This window comes from Netta rufina (assembly GCF_964035555.1).
Source record: "Netta rufina genome assembly, chromosome: 5".
NCBI classification, from domain to species: domain Eukaryota; kingdom Metazoa; phylum Chordata; class Aves; order Anseriformes; family Anatidae; genus Netta; species Netta rufina.
Genome location: NC_140128.1, coordinates 30,919,569 through 30,938,677, shown reverse-complemented (window position 1 = coordinate 30,938,677; position 19,109 = coordinate 30,919,569). Strand labels below are relative to the sequence as shown.

Here is a 19,109-nt window from a genome sequence, read left to right as displayed (position 1 = left end):
ACTGCCATACTCTTAAACTATGAAAAAGTCCTGTAGCCAAAGAGTAGTGCTCAGCATGAAGTAAAATTCTCCCAACTTTACGAGTTCTCCAGCATTAATACTGCTAAACAAATAAAGCTCTTTCATCAGAAAGACATCTGTATATCAGAATGGACAGACTGCTAGCTTATTTCATGTAGGTGATACATGGCCATCCCATGGAAATAGTCTGCAGTCAGTATAAATCAACATCTAGAACAGAAAGCTTTCTAGCTTATGCCCAATTAGTTAAAACCAAGCCTAAAAAAATTAAATTTTCTACTCTTTGAACTATCTTTAATAAGAAACTTGAAATTCTGATAATTTTAAATATTCTAAATTTGCATATCATTTAAAAGAGTATATGTTAAGTATATTTTTACTTTTGCCCTTAGAATTTCAGAAGAAAAAATTCTCCAAGATCTTTTAAATTTGCCACCCTATTCAGTAGTAAATTTGCACCAATTTCAGTAGTATAGTTTTGGAATCTTGCTGTGGATTTTTACCTTCTTTTCTACTTTTTTTTCCAGGAGCTCTGTGTTTGCCAACTAAACTAAGGCTACTGACACCGCAAACGGATAAGGACCTTGATACTGCTAAGAAGCAGCAGCAGCCCACTTTTCTAGGTTGGGCACAGTGTCATTGCTCCATAAGGTTTTCCTATCTCTTACCGGGGAAAGTCAGTGAGATGGTTGGAAAAATACCATAGATTAAATGTATAATGTGGCCATTAGTTAGGTCATTGACGAAAAACTTAATACAAGCTGCCCCTAAAATGTCTTCCTGATTTATGAACTTTTACTTATCACCTGCTACTATTTCACAACAGAAATATAAGGAATAAGGTTTATACATAAAAATACACAAACGAGGTTTCAACAGTTTAGGCTTCTTAAGAAACTGCTGCAACTGCAAATACTAATAGATTACATATAGAGAGGAATTATAACATCTTTCATAACAGCTTTCTAAATTACAAAATGAGATCATGCTCGTCTCCCCACTGTGTACCTGCAGTATCCAATTGATCATGTCCTTCTGTGCCTCTAATTGAGGAATTCTCTTTAATTTTTCCAGAAGCATTAATATGTTTACAGCATTCAAAGCTGAGCTTCCCATTCCTTTACAAAGAAAGAGAAATGCATGGATTTGGGGCTGGGGGGGAGGAGGACAACATCTTAATGTATCTACAACCATAAGTATGCATTAAAACATTCCTAATTATATAGCATATATTTATGAACATAATCTCCGTAGTTACCGTTCTGTCTTAAGTTCACCTATTCATTCCAGATAAATGTAGTATATAATCTTTCTCCATTGTACATTAATATTTTTTCCTATTTCCAAGAGTAGAATTATAGGAAAAAAAAAAAAAAGAATTGCCTTCAGTTTTGAAGAGAATTAGTGGAGCTCTTGTATTTTACACTAGTCTGCTAAAAAGTTCATTATGTATAAGCTAATTCCTGTCACAAAAGTACAATTCTGCTAATTTTCTTCACAGCATGTTAACATTTTGTAAGATTTTTTTTAGCCATTCTTAAAAATAAGCATGCTTTAAAATTTGGACCATTCTCTTCAATTAGATTTCCTCTGCAGCACTTTCCAGTTGAACTTGTTTCACATTTTTAGAAGTAAGACAAAAATGTTACAAAAAAACTTTTTTTAAACCCTTTTCAGTAGGTTTTTCTTACCAAAAAAACTGATTACTTCTATATCTGTTATAGAAATGTATATATGTGTGTGTTTTTCTGGTTATGTTTAATACATTATTTTTACCAGGGCATAAATTTAATACACTATTATTAAAATGTAGTGCCTTGTACATTTGAAACCTTGCACACACTGTCTTCCGTGGACATTGATCCAAGTCCAGAAGAAACCTATGAAGTCACAGTCTGGTATTTACACATAGGAAACCAGAACTGGCTCTAAGCATTGTCAAAAGCAAAAATAAAACTGACAAAGAATTTTCTCACTAACAACTTAGATGTATGAACTTTTAGTCTACTTCTAAAATGATCATGAAGTTTTTAAAACAGAAATACGTTCGGTTTGGTGATAATACTTCTTGCTCAATAAGAAAAAAGTGACAAATAAGTGACATGAGAGTCTCTTTCAGACTCAGTAACACCTCTTAAAACAAGATTTTTTAAAAACTAAATAAAGGCAGTTCAAGAAGCTATATTTCACAATTCTTATCTCTGTTCCAATTCTCAAGTGACAATTATGTCTTCATAAAGGAATTTTTTTGTTTCTTACACAATGAAGCAGAAACTAGGTAAGATGAATAATGGAAAACTATTTAGAAAATGTATGTTCCAACTCCCACTCCCTAGACTTGAATGTTAGATTTGGAAATGCTCTTTAAGGACTTTGAAAAGAAAAAGCACACCGCATAGCCATTAAGTTTTGCTTCTATTATCACTACCCTAACAAAAGACTAACTTGCAGGTCAATCAATAACTGCATAGCTCAAGTGTATGAAAGATCAAGACAGTTCTCTACAATCCACTCTCTTTTCTTAATTTCTATTTTAACAATAGTTCTGTGAAAGAACCACCATGTGGTACTTAACACCCATATTACTTTTGTTTCCTTCAAAAGAAGAGAAACACATCTTTTCTTCAACATATCTATCAAATGGGAGCAAAGTAAGCTACTCCAAACTTGGTCTCTCTATTATTTCAAATAAATATTTCAGCAGTTTTAAATTCTAAACAGTGAGTCCTTTCTGAATGAAATAGCTAAATACTTTCTTCTAATTTACTGTTGTCCTTAGAAAATCAAGCTAGTCTGATTTACTCTGCTCTTTCAAAGAAAATGAAACATACTTGACGCTTTGTGATAAAAGTCAAAGGTTACTTCTTCTTCCGGAAACTTCTGTAGCTGCTGCTTCTCTTCTAGTAACCCTAAAGAAAGGAGATGAAGCACCTAAAGAGATAAAAATGTTAGCTCTCATTCATTGTTAGAGTGCTGGAAAACCAGTACATGAAATAAGGATATTTTATACAGTTTCTACTATAGGCTTATTATATCCATGATAAAACACAGGAACAAGAATAAGTGCAAAGGTCATACATGAAAGGACATATAACAACAGAGTGTAATAAACTGTCTTGTGTGCTTCTTGCACTACAATAAACTTTGCATATATTATTAAAACATGAATCTTATTTTACTGATTCATACAAACCTATAAACATCTATAAAAACAAGTTTGGGGATCAAAAAGTAATTTCTTATATTTCCAAGTTAATCTCTGGATATTTTGATCACAAGATTTTAGTGTAATTATCATGGGAAAAATAAAGTTAACTATACCATTTGGATCATAGCTTCAGTCCACAAGTGGGTTTCAAGTTCTACTGCTCTCTGAAGGATGGTCCGCAGTATGTGCATCATAACGTCACAGTTCAAAAGCCTCACCACATTACTGAACGCAGGACAGAAGTCTGGGGGAGGAGGTGGTGGCAATGCTAGAAAATGTGGGTATGTAAAAATATTAATAATGTACTGGCATCTCATCAAAGATTCAAGCAAAAAGAGACAGGAAGCATACTACTACCAGTGAAAGAACAATTGGATCTTTTCAATTAATAAGAATATGCTCAAATCCAATTGTTTGCCTAAGTCAGGTTTTACCTTTAGTAAAATGAAGTACTTCTAATAAGTTCTTATATAAAGACATGCAAACTTAGCTACACAAGTAATCTTCAAATGCAACTCTTTAATACTTTGCACTGCCTCTTGTCATTTGTGTATCACTAACACGCATGAAGTGTGTTTTGCATCAGATAAGTTTTCTAAGTAGTTAAAACTTTAACAAGGATGAGATGCAAAAATTAAGATATTCAACTGAAATGGCAATCTGGGAAGAGAAAAACTATCTTTTCAGATTAACAAAAGTTGACAATAGATTTTATTAAATCGTTTATTTTACTTAATTGTTTACAAAGTCTTCCTCAGATCAACTCAACTAATGCTCATGCCTTTAGTGGGTAAAAATAAAATGGAAAATAACGCTCGTGTTACAACAAAAAGGTAGTTATGTTTGTAGTTAGCATGTAGTTAGTAAAAGTTTGCAGCTTTTAAATAAGCAAATTTTGGTTTATGAAACACAAGCTATTTACATAATGGGTAATGAGCATTAGTTCCTGCAGCAACCTTCTCTAGAGGACACTACTGTGTATCACGTCTGTGCTACAGAAATTACTCACAAAAATAACTTATGGCTCCTATTTATTCACCATAAAGACTAAATTGTTTAATTTATCAATGGTTATTATGCCACGTTGATTTGTCTACTGGAAATTGAACTAACATTTCCAAAATTCCTATATTACAAAAAAAGTCTGGTGTTAATTAATTACAATTACCACAAATCACAACAAATGTAGTATGAACTCGGCTATCCATTGCAAGTCACAATACATCTCAAAGATCATTTTATATAAAAAAAAAAACTACATGCACTACTGAATTATGTTTGTTGAGACATCAGTTTCAAATGTTTACCTTCATCTCTGTTTTCTTGTTTTCTTCTTTTCTTTTGTGTGTGTTCAGCCTACAGAAAAGGTAGTGTTGTTTTATCATCGTGTCTACAGGAGTATGCAGTGAAAAAATTAGAAATGCTAATCTATCAAATGTGGCAAGATACATAGTCAATATTTGGTCATGCAACTAGAATCCTGTATGAAATCTTTTTAATACCGAATTTTGCATTTCATTTTGTAGTAAAGAAACAGCAGCACATACTTTCTTCTTCAAAAAAAATTACAGAAACAATGTTTGCTTTCTTCAAATTCAAGGACAATTCTCAGCACGTTCTATTCTTAGCAGTTAAGGGAGTTAACACAGAAGTCACCATGGGAAAAATATTACAAGCCATACCACATCAATTTATATCAACATTAACTTCATTATAAGCTTAGTTCTCAAGTTAGCTTTATACAAGTTAGCTTTTTTAACTTTTTTTTTTTTTCCAGTTTCTTCAGATTCCATGAACTCCTTTGATTCAGCAAAACTCTTTAGACGGTGATAATCATGTGCTATTTTTACCTTTGAGAGTGATTCTTACACTGCCTACCTTACTGTGCTGGGTCTTAGTATAGTGATAAAAGAACATATTGAACTCTTTCAAGCATTCATCTTTCAGTTCATAAACTCCATGGCCAGACACTCCTGGTTTCCTTAAAAGAAATATTTCATGATATACAGATTAATAACTTATGTTCAGCACATCTTTGAACGTACACAAACCAGTAACAGGATTTATTTTCTGACAAAATGCTAATAGTTAAAGAAATAGTGACAGTTACTTTGTTAACTTAAAGAGCATTGTGTGGGTACAGTTTTGAGTCTTTATTTTTGAAGACTGTTGACTATCATATATTCAAAATATATTCCATATTACATGGATATGTTGAACCTTCCATATAATTCCCACAGCAAAATTTCTAGGTACACCTATAGCTGCCATTGCTTAAACATAACCAATATAAGATTTCAAATAAGGTATACTAAAACAATTAAAATTACAAGACATGCCTGTCACAAAAAAAAATAAAAGCAGACATTTGAACTAGTTTTTCTTAACTGTCGCAATTGTTTTCCTTTTTTGCATATGCACTTTTTTTTAAAAAAAAAAAAAAAAAAGTGTCTCCCATCTGAAAGCTATACCAAGTAGCATGTAAAGTAAATAAATGACATTAAACCAATGATTAGGTTATCATCAAGAAGTACAATGAGTTGTTAAGGTTCCCAACCATCTTTAAAATTAAATGAACTTTTGAAGATTTTCTCACTAGGACATGAGATCACTGAACTCCTGAGGTTCCTCAAACTGAATTTGAAGAGAGGAATAAAAGGAGAGAAGCAGCAGCTTCAGATATTCCATATACTTTTCTTTCTTACACATATTCTAAAGCGTGTATATTTCAAGACAGAAAACAATAGCTGAATGTAGAATGTCATACAGCTTGTTTAGCCCATATGAGCTATCTAATTTCATGCTCAAGGTACTTATAAAACAATATCAAGAACTTACTTGAATGTAGCCACTTTATCAATTACATTCTCCAAGCCAGTTTCATTGTTCTCCTGGTAAAAAATTTAGTTTGGCATAAGTATATAATGATTCAAATATCTTCAGTACTATACTATGAACAACAAAAACAGACATGCAGATTTAGAACAATTCTCTAATTCATTAATTATTTTGGCCATTTGGTAACTCAGAAAGCAGATATTCGTAACTAGCAAGTTACAAGGAAAATACCAAAGACAGATAACAAATACTTTCATCTGCTCATGTAAAATTTGATTTATAACAAAGCTGATCTCCCCAAACAGAGCACTGCCTTACCCAACCTCAACGGAGGGGAAAAAAAGGTTTCACTCCCTAAAAATAGTCCATGTGGATCACGTGTTATTGGTTTCTGATTATAATCCAGGGTATTTTATTTTCATAATCCGTTTTGGGCATTGATTGTTGGCCCTGAAAGCTTGCACAGACAATAAAATCTAAACCACACTTCTCCCTTGTGCCTAAGTTTTCAACACTTAGAATAGAATGGTAGGGTTTGAAAGCTATGATTTTTCAATGAACAAGCTGAACAGATTTTTCAATGAGCAAGTTGAAGTGATCAAATTAGAGCATAATGTTTATTGATGGTAAACAGGGCAGCTGGATTCTGTTCTGCCTAGTCTTAACTGGGCCAAAAAAGAAAATTTTAGAACTTGTTCTTGACTGTAGAATAGGTGTGTATAGTTTAGTTTTTTTTTTTGTTTTTTTTTTTTTTTTTTAAAATCAATCCATCAAAACACACAATCCCCATACAAACGCCTTCAGATTAGATCATGCTTCTATCTATGATGTTTACCTTTACATCAGTAAGGTAGCAGCATTTGTAATGCTATATTTTAATTCTCAAACCAACGTCTGAGCTTTTTATCAGAAATGTAATACTTCCATATAAAGATATGGAAGATAAACAGGAGAAGGACATAAAAATCGAAAAATTTAAGGAAGAAAAGTAGCAACCCAGGACTCACATTTTCAGGCAAGGACTTTGTAATTGCACTATGCGCCATCGGCTCAATACATAGTAGATGGATGATTTCTCTCATGATAACATCTTCTTTTGTCACATTACTCACTCCAGGTACATATCTTTCCCCTACCAGAGTACATCAAAAGGAAAAAAATCGCATATATGACAGTTACAAAGCAAATTCTGGGGAATGTAAACATACGCTATCCCAAGTGTCTGAGAGATGACAAGAAAGTTTGTTGTTTTTTGTTTGTTTTAACCTAGCTTCCTAAAAAAAAAAATGGGCTGAGAGTTTCTTCTCATTTTCCACCTTAATAGGAAATTATTAAATTATCTTATTAGCTTTTTTCACCACGTAAAACAGATTACTTCCAGATGACAAAATGTTTGTATTACCAAACCATCTATTTAAAATAGGCACTTTCCAGTATACATGTACTCTCCATATCAGATTCTACGCTAAAGTAATCAAGCTTGTTCTTTCAAGCTATAATTATCCATTACTACCAGAGTAGAGAGAAAATACAAACTTACCCACAACATAGATGAGAATCTGAAGCATTTCTTCTATTAGTACATTACATTGTTTAATCAATTCCTACAAGAATGAGAGAAATCAGTTAAAAAGCACTAACAGGAAAATCCGTAAATGAGAGAGTTTAGTATTGAGATGCACTGCTTCAGTGAAGCATTGTATTGTGAGAAGAACCCTCCCTCTTAATGAGTTGGAAAAGGATATCATAGATATAGAAGATATAGATATTCTGCAATTGAAGTGCAAGGTTCACATGCAGGAAAGGAAATAACAGAAAAAGGTATCCCAAAGGAAGGGTTATATCGAAATTCAAGCCTCAAGAAGTAGCACAACAATTCAAGCAAGTTTCATCAAATAGACAAATACTACACATATAAATTTTGTAGAGAAGTCATTTGCCTGTATTTTAGCAGATGACCTATGAAAACATTATTAACAAGGAAATCAGTAACCAGTTTACCTTGTGAATGTGGAACACTAAAAGAAATGAAAACCTAAGGAAATATACGTAGAGAATGCACATACTAGATGGGATAGGCATTGGTCTGGTCTTTTTATTCAATCTTACTCTGTGCCAGTAGTGCTGTTCTCTGAACTGCCTTGCTACTTTGAACAAAGCACACCAAAGAGGGCAAAATCAGTTTACTAATTTTGAGTAAGAAAGCCTCCATATAAGCCTCTGATATAAAATAATTTCTGTCTCAATATCAGGAAAAACTTTACTGAGCAGGTGAGTGAGCACTTGAACAGGTTGCCCAGAGAGGCTGTGGAGTCTTCATCCTTGGAGGTAAGGCTTCTCCATTCTCCCTCCTTGGAAATATTCCAAAAGCCACCTGGATGTGGTCCCAGTTAGCCTGCTCCAGGTGGCCTTGCTTGAGCTTGGGGATTGAACTATATGGTCTCCAGAGGTCCCCTTCCAACCCAAATCATTTTGTGATTGTGTGTGATTTGTTTAACCGCTAGGTCCTGTGCTGACTGACTTAATGTGGTCAAAAAATGCAGTGATCAACGTTACTTTTTCTAATGATGTTGCATGCACTCAAAGTAAACAAATTCATCAGCAGATATACTTGACACTCACCTGATCTTTGGTGGGCTTGATCCTTCTGAAAGCATCAGCAAGCTCATACCTCTGCAGTATGAGCAACAGGAAATGATTTGGATCCATAAGAGATGCACCAATCTAAGAAAAGACAAATATGAACATCAGTTACCATTACAATTCTTCATTAATTTTAAAAAATATCATTTTAATGAGAAAATATTTTGCAATAATACATATTTAATTAAGATTAAAGGCATGAGCATGTTATGAGTCAGGCAAAAAATGATTCAAGACCATTATACCTGGAGCATGATGATGTCTTTATCATACATTTCTTCTCTGCATTTAACATCTTGATAATAAAATACCTGAGAAATAAGAAAACAAAATTTAAGCAGAGAAGTAATGCAAATGCTGAAGTAATGCACTACGAAATCTACACCATTTAATGCCTGTTTGAGACTTTTTTCAAGTTGTAAAGCATCTTTATTAAGGTAAGGGAAAGTCCCATGTCTCTTTCGGAACAAATGTACTTTGATAGAAGTGAAAAATGATTTTTCACTTTTTCAGAGAAAATCTATGCCATATTAACTTTTTCACAGCCACATTCCAAAACAACGTAATTCTAATGCCTTCTATGTATTAAAAATCTTATTTTCTTTCTCCTACCCCAGTTCTGACACACAAATTCTACAAGGGGCTACCAATATTTACTTTGATTTCACGAAAGGGTTCTGTGAAAGGTAAATTTAAAAAAAAAAAAAATCTGCCAAATACAAAAATGGTAAAGTCAAAGGAGGCACAATACAAGTATTTATAAGTAGACTCTTACAACAAAAAAGCCCACCAGTATTATTAAATGTTTGTTATTTCAAGCTATATAGTACTCAGAAGAAGTTTGATATGAGATTAAATAGTTAAATATTTAAAATTTTCCTGTTATAAGCAACAGTACTTATACAACAATTTCTTTAACAGATCTGAAAGTAGTCTATAGTAGACGTCAGTAAAGTTATTACCATTTCACAGAAGTCAGAAGCAGTACTAAAAGAGAGCAAAACAGTTTTCTAATACAGGCAGGCAAAGCCATTGATAAAACTGGAAATAAAACCAAGTTACCTAAATTCCGATCTAGAAATCATTTTATTTAGTAAATTTTTGTAGGAGTAACCCCCATGACCTATTTCTACACTGGATGAAACTACCATTGAAAACAATACTGAGATATACCTGCATACACCATTAGGACCAAGTCACTACTGTATAACCTAGAGAGTACCTGGCTTATCAGAGAGAGTCCATTCCTTCTCCACATCTCTGCAGCTACCTGAGCAACCAAAACAAGACATCTCAAAGGATATTCTACCAGCAGATCCACCTGAAATTCTTCCTAGAAGTAAAATAAAAACGTACAGAAAGAAGGAAGGAAAAATAAGTAAGTGATTTTTAAGTGTAAGCCTTAAACAAAAACAAGTTCCAAGTTGCAAAATAACCTGTTATGAAAGTTATAAGATATAATTTTAAGCTTTCTCTTTCCCAGAGTATAAATCACAAGCAGCATTTGAATAAATAAGTAAATCTTACAGGAGAAACAAATTCATGTAATCTTGATATGCTTCCAGTCTTGCTTAATCGCACATGAAGACCTACAAAACAAATAGGAAAAAAATATAAAATATATCAAATTCATTCAAGTTTGTCTTCCAACAAATTCCAAAAGTTAGCTAAACTGCCTGCAACTCAGAGAACTAAAAGAAAAAGTTAAGTTTACTTAGGAAAGATTTGTTACTTCCATTAATATATATATATATATATATATATATATATATATATATATACTTTTTTTTTTTAAAGATAGAATATCTATTACATTATTACAACAGTTTTTACCAGTCTTACAATTCATTCTTTTTATGAATAAATGCATTAATTTAATGAATTCATTGAAGTCATTTCCACAGAAAAGATAAATAGGATTGACAAGCTTTTAATTTCACATTTAAATTGCATAATGTCAGTAACAACAGAATTTCTAGACTACAAAGCTTAACAGATTACCATCTTTGCTACATTCTTGGTAGCAAATGATGTTAAAAAGAATCTGCAGCTTAACAACAGTGTATGATTTTGTTTGTATTGTAGAGAATGTGGTGATCACCCACTGCTGTGGTCCTTTGTATTCTGACTGGAAATCTGTCCTGAAACGCTGCAAACGTATGTCTTTTAGAAAGGGCATTTTAACATGCTTAAAATATATACGGCTGGAAAATAAATTTGAGATACAGAAGGGATGACTGTTCATTTAGGCATTGTAAGTAGGAATAGAAACGAATTCAAATAGTTTAGAGAAAACTAATGTTATATTATTAGAATATAAAATGATTCCTTCTTGTCTGCTTTCTTCTCTCTCTTGTGTAAAAAAAATATCCTCCAACCTACGCAGCAAGTGCTTTTTTGCAAAAAATTTTTCCCTTAGGGGATATCTGGGGAATAAGGTCACCTGACTGAAAATGTCACAAAGTCAGATAGCAACTGATCTGTGAAGCATTTAATTTAAATGCTTTCCAGGAAAAAGAAATGAGGGGGATGAGAAGCCTAATTCAAATAGCTATCAAAACAAAGAAACATCACCTACCTGCAAGAGTCCTAGACAGCGGTAAATGTATGCTGACAGGATCTAAAGACACTCTGTAAGGTCTGCTCTCCAGAGTATGGCCACACAAATGAAATGCTGTCTTTTCCCGTAAGCGGCTGCTGTTTGTGCTGCACCTCATCACAGCCTTATGACATTCTTTGTAGGCCCTCAGCAACAGCTCTTCCTAGAATTTAAAACACATGCATAGAGTTATATTAAAAAATGATGAAATATGCACTAATATTGCTCACCTGTCTTTTTCTGATGAAGCAAACAGTTACTACAAGTCCACACCATAATTATTACTGTTTCCTAATACTGAGAAGTACTGGACTGGAGCAATGGAGCATCACCTGAAGCTAAGAATATGCTTCTGTTCTAGGAGCTACTCTGTCAAACACTCTGATGTCTATGCACTTATTTGAGCTGAAAAATTTTAACAATTTGCCTAGTTTGTAAGTCAAACTGCATCATAAATTCCTGATTGTAGTTGTAGTTCCTCCTTTCTCTCCATACTAAAAATAATAGCAACTCACCCCAAAACAGCTTAAAAATACGATTTTCACAGTCTCCTTTCCCACAGCACAGGGATCAACGCCAGTACTGAGTAAGACAATTTACAGGGTAATCGTGCAATTACTGCAAAGCTTCTGCCTTCCACTTTAGCAATTAAAAATGAACACCATACGCTTTCAAAGTTTTCAAACTGACAGTTCACTATGAACCTAATGTTCAAAGCATTAAATGATGAGAAGTACTTCCTTCTTTGTGATTTGTCTGATACTCTACAGTTTTGTCAACCAGATTATATCCTGGGATCCCCTTTCTCAGTGTCATACCACAGATAATGCTTTCAGCCTTTTTTTTTTTTTTTTTGTGGAAGCCTGTATTGTACAACACTGAGCTTCTTTAAAAAACTACTACTTCTACTACTTAAAAACTCCTCGGTAATATTCATAAAAGGCATGTATGTAAGAACCCCAGATAACCCGTTTGCTTACATCACAGGCACACCATTCTTGGAACATCAACAGAATGTTCTTTAGCTGCATCTGTATAGAAATGGCTGCTTCCCAGTCAGGGTCCACCTCTATGTGCTGACCAATCTGTCTTTTTATCTCCTCCATTCCCTGAAATAGAGATGCCACAAAATACTCAAGCTAGATCACTGATCACAGGCTTAAAAACAACAGAAAATCCCATAAGCAAATGGTAAAATACAGATTGTTCAGATGTACCTAAAATTAATGAACATTACTTCTATAAAGTAAACATTACTTTTTCACCCACCCAAGAATTTATTATCTTAATCATATGTTTACATCCACAATATTGCTATGGACAAAAAGATGAGTAAACAAAAGCATTGTGGTATCTTTATAACAGCAAATTAGAAAGATATTATGTAAATTTTTGTACCTGCATGCAAGTTAAAATCCTTAGGAAAGAAACAAATCCTTCTAAAAATCGCTCCCTCAGACGGTCTGTCCATACTGTAGGTTTGCTGATTAAGACATACCTGTCCCCAAAGAAAACATTATCTTCTTTTGCTCAGATTTCTCTTCTGCTTATTTTTGAATTCAAAGTATTAATTGTATTAATATATTCAACACCATCAAATTACATCACTCTCCCCACCTCAAACTCTTCCTTTAGTTTTCACCAAATACTAGAGGTTCTTGGTCCAACTCCATTATTTCAAATTAACAGACTCTGAAGTCCAAGGTATTTTGGATGTTTTGCTCTTATGTCATTCAGTTCATTGAGCAAGAGTAACTTGGGACCTTTAAGGCTGGAGGGCACCATGCAGATGAAGAATATACAGCTTTCCCAGAATGATAGTGAATAGAAGCCAAGTTTCCCATACTGTCTTACAGTAGATGCATTTTGTTAGCAGAATTGTTATTTGAAATGATATCAGTGAAAATTATAAAATAACTGTCTATACAGAATAGAGTTTTAGTATTTAAAAATGTTCAGCTTTCCACTTAAAAATAAAACCTCAGAATTCCACTGTTTTTTTTTCTAGGGAGAGGAACTAGGGGGTTGGTTGGTTTTGCTTTTTTTTTTTTTTTTTTAAAGCAGTTTTATCATCAGATTCCTGAACTGAAACACGTCATCCTACTTCCTTTTTTTTTTTTTTTTTTTTTTTTTTTTTTTTTTTTAGGAATTATTCAAGCTTCTTGACTTTATGCTTACCTTAGGTCATATATTACTGCATATACCCGGTTCATTTTGTCCTGGCTGTAACCTTGGAAGTTGAACTTGTCATTTTTGTCTAGATACTCTGGAACGACTTCTAGGAGTGTCTCTGTAATAGTGGTAATTACACTCTGCTCTTCAATAAGATGGCGGGCCTGCAAGAATTAAAATATTTTTCTTCCCTATTTCTGTTGGAAAGAATGGCCTTTTTTTTTTCTTTTGAATCCAGTATTTGTCGACTAAAATTTTTGTAAAAGCTGCAAAAGCTCTTATAGTAAGTACTTATGTATGAAAATGATTTGTATCAACTTGGCATGTTTTATTTACTTTGACAGCATCAATCTAATGGACATACCATTCTTTCTAGAGAAATCACAGAGAAGGACTGAAAGAAACATAAAACGTTTAAAAATACAGGTATGATATTTTTATCCCCAGAGGGCTTAACATATTTCACTCACACAAAAAGGCATTTAATCATTTTAGGACACCAAAAAAGTTTTTAATGCTACTTAAGAAGGTTAACATGAACAGTAAATTCAACATACAAAGTTAATACAGAGAATATTGCTGCCTAGAACTTCCACTTACTTGCACTCCCTCTGTCTTCTGATATCTAATAGATTCTCACATGAACTCAGGCTCGTGCTTTCATATTGACCTTACAAGCCAATATCATTCGTTTTCAACTCAGCAATGTATAAAGACTCTGTCAAGTACAGTATCACAGTAAATGTGGCACTGCTAGCAATTCTGACATGTACTTTACATTCCTAGCGTAGACAGGCTGCACATACCAGAGTAGGTACAGTGAACATCTGAACTGAGAGTGCTGTCACAGAGAGAACTCTGTCATGATCATCGCTGATGTATTCTTTCTGCAATGCTTTGTAATACTGGGAAAAGAGAATATTGGGGAAGTTAAATAAATAAAACACCGTTTAATTTAAAATGTTTCACTTTTTATTTGCAAGAATTACATTTCAAGTGTCCTTCCTTTCTAACAGGAGCAGCTCAAACAAAAATGCCACAGTGTTCTCAATGCAACAGCGTATTCAACATGTGCCCTTAGCACTGAAGATAAGCACAAAATTAACTGCTCTGCCAGAATGCAAAGTTTTGTTTTTTTTTTTTTAAATCTCCTACAACTAATCTTCTCCAAGAAATTAAGTATCTGAAAAAAAGGATCAATGAAGACATTGAATTACTATAAACCAAGTCTTCCTCCTTTTCTAGTGAACTGCATTGACAGTTACTCAACAGCTGTCTATAGAAGTGTACAATGAATAATTCAAGTTTTCATTTGTTCTGTTTCTGTCCAGGGAAAACCATCAAGTGTTTGTCATCTTCATTAAAATTAAAAACTCGTAACAATAAAGAAAACTGGTCTTACATTCTGTCTCTCTTAACTGTTGCATCTATTTTATAAAAAGACTGACCAGTTGCACTTTAACTGCTAGTTCAAACTATACAGATAACACTAACAATACTGCATTCATAATATGCATCTATACTTGCATGATCATAAGCAACAAACTAATGACACAGGACTTAATACACTTCAACACTGAACTAGTAGTTGAAGCTCTGCTTGTTCATAACTTATTTTTATTGAAGTAATTATTAGGTTTTGGGGAAATTTTACAAATCTAATAAAAACTCATAGCATAAGAAGTGAACAACAATTTACCTTTACAAACTCCACAGCAAAATGTTTTTTGTATTCCATTTCCATGAAAAAACTACTGAAGATAAGTTCATGAAGAACCTTCCTTGCCCCTGTGAAGAACCAATATACCTTACTTCATTTTATTATTAAAAAAAGTAGCTTTTTGTGGAAAGGACAAACTGATTAAGGGAACAGTAATTAGAAATCATTAAAAGCCTTGAAATAGTTATGAAGTATACGGGCAAAGTCATTCATATCATGTCTTTTACTCTTAACACTTCAAGGTATCTATTTATAATACATCAAGTATCAAGTCACTCATATTTAAACTATATTTCGTAAAAGATTGTTCGAAATACATAAAGCAGGAAAAATTTAGAAGGCAAGTAAGTACCCAAAATATCAATTATCTCAGCCTTGAAAATAAAGGCAGTATCAAAAAGCATATTATGAAAACTGTAAAGAAAAGTAGCACCACATGCATAACGCTTAGTTTTACACAATGGTTTAATACATAAAAGATGAATTTGCCTTTTCAGCTTATAGAAACATGGATACACAAACCTTTATGAAGTTTTGCATCCCAAAGCATCAGCTTGCTTATGGAACACGGCTTTCCAGATCCAGTTTCTTCTTTGAGACATATTTGACAAAAGATCTGTCGAAAGTCACCTACAGGGATAAAACGAGTCATTTGTACAAGAATGCTTTGATAGTTAAATGATACAAACCAGTAAGAAAATTATGGAATTATGTTCTTAAGAAGGGAAAAGAGGAAAAAAGGCACTTAATTATAAATTAGTTCTAAACTGGCCCTCTCAGCGGACATATTCCTACATACACTATCTTTAGTGATTTTCTCCTATTATTTTGGCTCACTTTATTAAATTGATCCAGTGAAGAAGACTATTTTAAAACAAAAAGCATTTAGACAACTTTGCAGAGCAGATTCTCATTATGCCAGCACAGAAATGCACAGGCTAGGCCAAAGTCCCTGCAATGCAGTCTTTTCTAGGATTTCAGGACATTATTTTGCACTTTTTTCACCTATAAGTCAATACAGTATTTGCTGAAGCAGTTTTTTGGATCAACACATCAGAGTCCCCATGTGTTACTGAAGTTTGGAAATGAGCTCTGAAAGGATAATGGAGTGTCAGGAATCAGGATTCTGACAGCATGGAAACAAATAGCAAAGAATGTTTTCCAGTCACTGTTCTACCACATGAAGCAAAACCAGGAAAGAAACAGGAACCAACAGACTACCAAAAAGTTCCAGCCGAGTACAGAACATCAGGTTCTCCAAGCATTTACATACACAATCCAGAAGAGCAAGGACAGGAAGAGCGCAAACACTTCAGTGTTTGTGCTTGAGGACTCACATAAAACATATTAACGCACCGGTTAACCTACAACAATTTCCTGGTCCAAAATGCAGCAAACAACATGGAAGACTCCTTTTCAATTTTAGCTCATTTCATCAGCAAAAAAACTAAAATTCTCAGGATTTGCTGGGGCACCGACATTGACTTGTCTACACTCATACTGTTGAGTCAACACCTAGCTGTCAGTTGGTATTTTAAATGCAGTAACCTCATAAAACTAAGGAAAGTTATCTAGGAAGAAAAATGTGGATAAGAAACAAGCTTTCAGAGTACTTCACTAGACACCTTGAAATAAACAATTACACAGTCAGGAATTTGTACTGATCAAAAGAACAGGTTGGGGAACTCAAACCAGCAACAGAACAATCAGTGAAATAAATGTATAGTTGAAAATAGCTAACATTTGTAATATGTATATATTGTGAGAAGAAAAAAAATAATACAATTCTGGTATCTGCATTTTAAGGGAAAGACTGAAAAGGAAGAAAGTATTCAGAAAAAGATAAAAATTCATTTTATTATCTAACATTACAATAGAGGCTAGAACAGACCCCCAAATTTAACATATCAAAGCAGTGAGTAGAGCTTAATCTATGCATGCCTGTAAGGTGAAAATAAGTTTCATAAGTCACCAAAACAGGGCATGTGATGCTGAAACTGGGGATGAAAAAAAATCCAGAGGAAAAGGGAAGGCTCGTGTTTTAATAAGGGGGTGTCACATATGACAGTGCTGAAGAGAAATTTTTGAAAAAAATACTCAACTAGAATTCTGACATGGCATCATTGTAACAAAGTTATTTATACTTACTTGAATAGCTCATGAGTTTATTTAGCCAAGAGCCAAGGCGCAAGGCAAACTTCTGGTGAGCCATAACATCAGCATGTAGAACCTCCACATGAAGTGGTCGTTGAGAAACATTTTCAGAATGCCTCTAGGAATCAGGTAAGAATTAGTAGATATAAAATAAAGGTAACATGAATTTCAGTTTTTGTCTCCAATATCCATTACCTCCCCCAAGCACATGTTAATGGCAAACCCTAGCAAGAAAAATAAATTATCATGGTGTTTCTTTTCTGAAGACACGTATCCATACCAAACGTGGTAGGATAAGTTCAGTTTTAATAAGTTCACAGGCTATAAAATGCTATCTTGAAGACAGTACAACAGACAAGTCTTTGACAGTAATAATGATGAGGTTTATTATTTTTTTAGCGAGTAAATATTTTAGGAAGTTACCTTGATTTCTTCTTTTGCTTCCTGACAAGAAGCATAACGTCCTGCTTTAACAGCTCTCCGACCCTGTTTAAAGAAGATATTGAATACAAGAACAATTTAAAACAGAACCACAACATTACAAGCCTGATTCTGGGTATGTTTTATTGTTTGTAGAAACTGGGACCAACATCACTTACAGGGCTTTTAGACATCTAGAAGCAAATCAAAATTAACATCGCTTTTTTTTTTCCCTAAAGATAGCTATTTGAAGTAGCAATGGAACATCCTAAAGTAAAGTTTTGGTATACTGATACTATTTTGTAACGAAAATGCACATACAGAGTAAAACAGACAAGATGGATTTCCACAGATTACTTTAAGTAGAAACCAGATCAACTTTCTTCCTAACACAAAATACACTCAATCCTGAATTGCTTTTCTACTATCTTTCCTACTATTTCTTATTTCTTATTGTAAAAGGGATAGTACAATATATTAAAATAATGTTTTTACAGTTCTTTTGATAAAGACAAGAACAGCATGAGCTTAGTCCTCAAATTCCCCTCAACGGCTATCCGAGTCATCAAATTCCACAACCAATGGCTATGTACTTACAAATGCTTTGTAAGATGTCTGATCAGCACTCAATCTAAACTTTAGGTTTCAACCAAAACAAACCTTCATAACTCAAGGAACATCAAATGTAACCTTTAAAGTTTCTCTGTAAATTGTATATGGTTACATACCCGGTACATATTTTACAAACCTTGTAACTACAAAACAAACCTTGTAACTACATAGGATTGACAAAGCAACTACAAATAGAATGCAACTAAATTTCCATTACCTGAACAAAGACAGATAAAAAGAAAACATTGTTTATAGACTAAAAAAGGATTCTAATATTAGTAAGAGCTTCTATAGGTAAATACACATTACATACATATTCAGGTATAGGTAAATAAAGTGTGTGGGTGCAAATACCTAAGTTTTATATTTTTGTGAGGTTAAAAAAAAAATACAGCTGCAGTTAAGTCATGCACTGAACATGCTTCCTCCCCACACCCCAGGAGGAAAAATAGCAAAGAACCATAGGGTCGGGTTGGAAGGGATCTTAAATATCATCAAATTCCAACCCCCCTGCCATGGGCACAGACATCTTCCACTAGAGGTGTGAATAAACCTTAATATTTACATAAAAGTTTTTAAATGGGACATTGATTTAAAAAACAAAATAGTAAAATAGACAGGTTCACCCACATTCCTTCATGGATTCTTCCTAGCTTTATTTGATTAATTTGAAACTTTAAGATTCTCACACAAAGTCTGAGCCAGGAAAAACACCAAGCCTT

At 33.5% G+C, this 19,109-nt stretch overlaps 1 protein-coding gene across 3 annotated transcripts in view; it reads right to left on the bottom strand.

The window, feature by feature from the left end:
• Nucleotides 1-19,109, bottom strand: part of UBR1 (ubiquitin protein ligase E3 component n-recognin 1) — a 61,896-nt gene that overhangs the window by 24,226 nt on the left and 18,561 nt on the right. For all 3 annotated transcript variants that reach the window (XM_084288079.1, XM_084288077.1, XM_084288078.1), the window contains exons 7-27: nucleotides 17,779-17,841; nucleotides 17,350-17,473; nucleotides 15,724-15,831; nucleotides 15,181-15,269; nucleotides 14,288-14,386; nucleotides 13,488-13,645; nucleotides 12,708-12,807; nucleotides 12,290-12,418; nucleotides 11,289-11,472; nucleotides 10,238-10,299; nucleotides 9,933-10,043; nucleotides 8,956-9,021; nucleotides 8,690-8,791; nucleotides 7,608-7,671; nucleotides 7,075-7,199; nucleotides 6,068-6,120; nucleotides 5,108-5,210; nucleotides 4,537-4,585; nucleotides 3,343-3,497; nucleotides 2,853-2,952; nucleotides 1,030-1,139 (exon numbers count right to left, since the gene is read on the bottom strand). In XM_084288079.1, coding sequence (XP_084144205.1) covers nucleotides 1,030-1,139; nucleotides 2,853-2,952; nucleotides 3,343-3,497; nucleotides 4,537-4,585; nucleotides 5,108-5,210; nucleotides 6,068-6,120; nucleotides 7,075-7,199; nucleotides 7,608-7,671; nucleotides 8,690-8,791; nucleotides 8,956-9,021; nucleotides 9,933-10,043; nucleotides 10,238-10,299; nucleotides 11,289-11,472; nucleotides 12,290-12,418; nucleotides 12,708-12,807; nucleotides 13,488-13,645; nucleotides 14,288-14,386; nucleotides 15,181-15,269; nucleotides 15,724-15,831; nucleotides 17,350-17,473; nucleotides 17,779-17,841 — 2,154 coding nt within the window. The remainder of the gene's footprint in view (nucleotides 1-1,029; nucleotides 1,140-2,852; nucleotides 2,953-3,342; nucleotides 3,498-4,536; nucleotides 4,586-5,107; nucleotides 5,211-6,067; nucleotides 6,121-7,074; nucleotides 7,200-7,607; nucleotides 7,672-8,689; nucleotides 8,792-8,955; nucleotides 9,022-9,932; nucleotides 10,044-10,237; nucleotides 10,300-11,288; nucleotides 11,473-12,289; nucleotides 12,419-12,707; nucleotides 12,808-13,487; nucleotides 13,646-14,287; nucleotides 14,387-15,180; nucleotides 15,270-15,723; nucleotides 15,832-17,349; nucleotides 17,474-17,778; nucleotides 17,842-19,109) is intronic.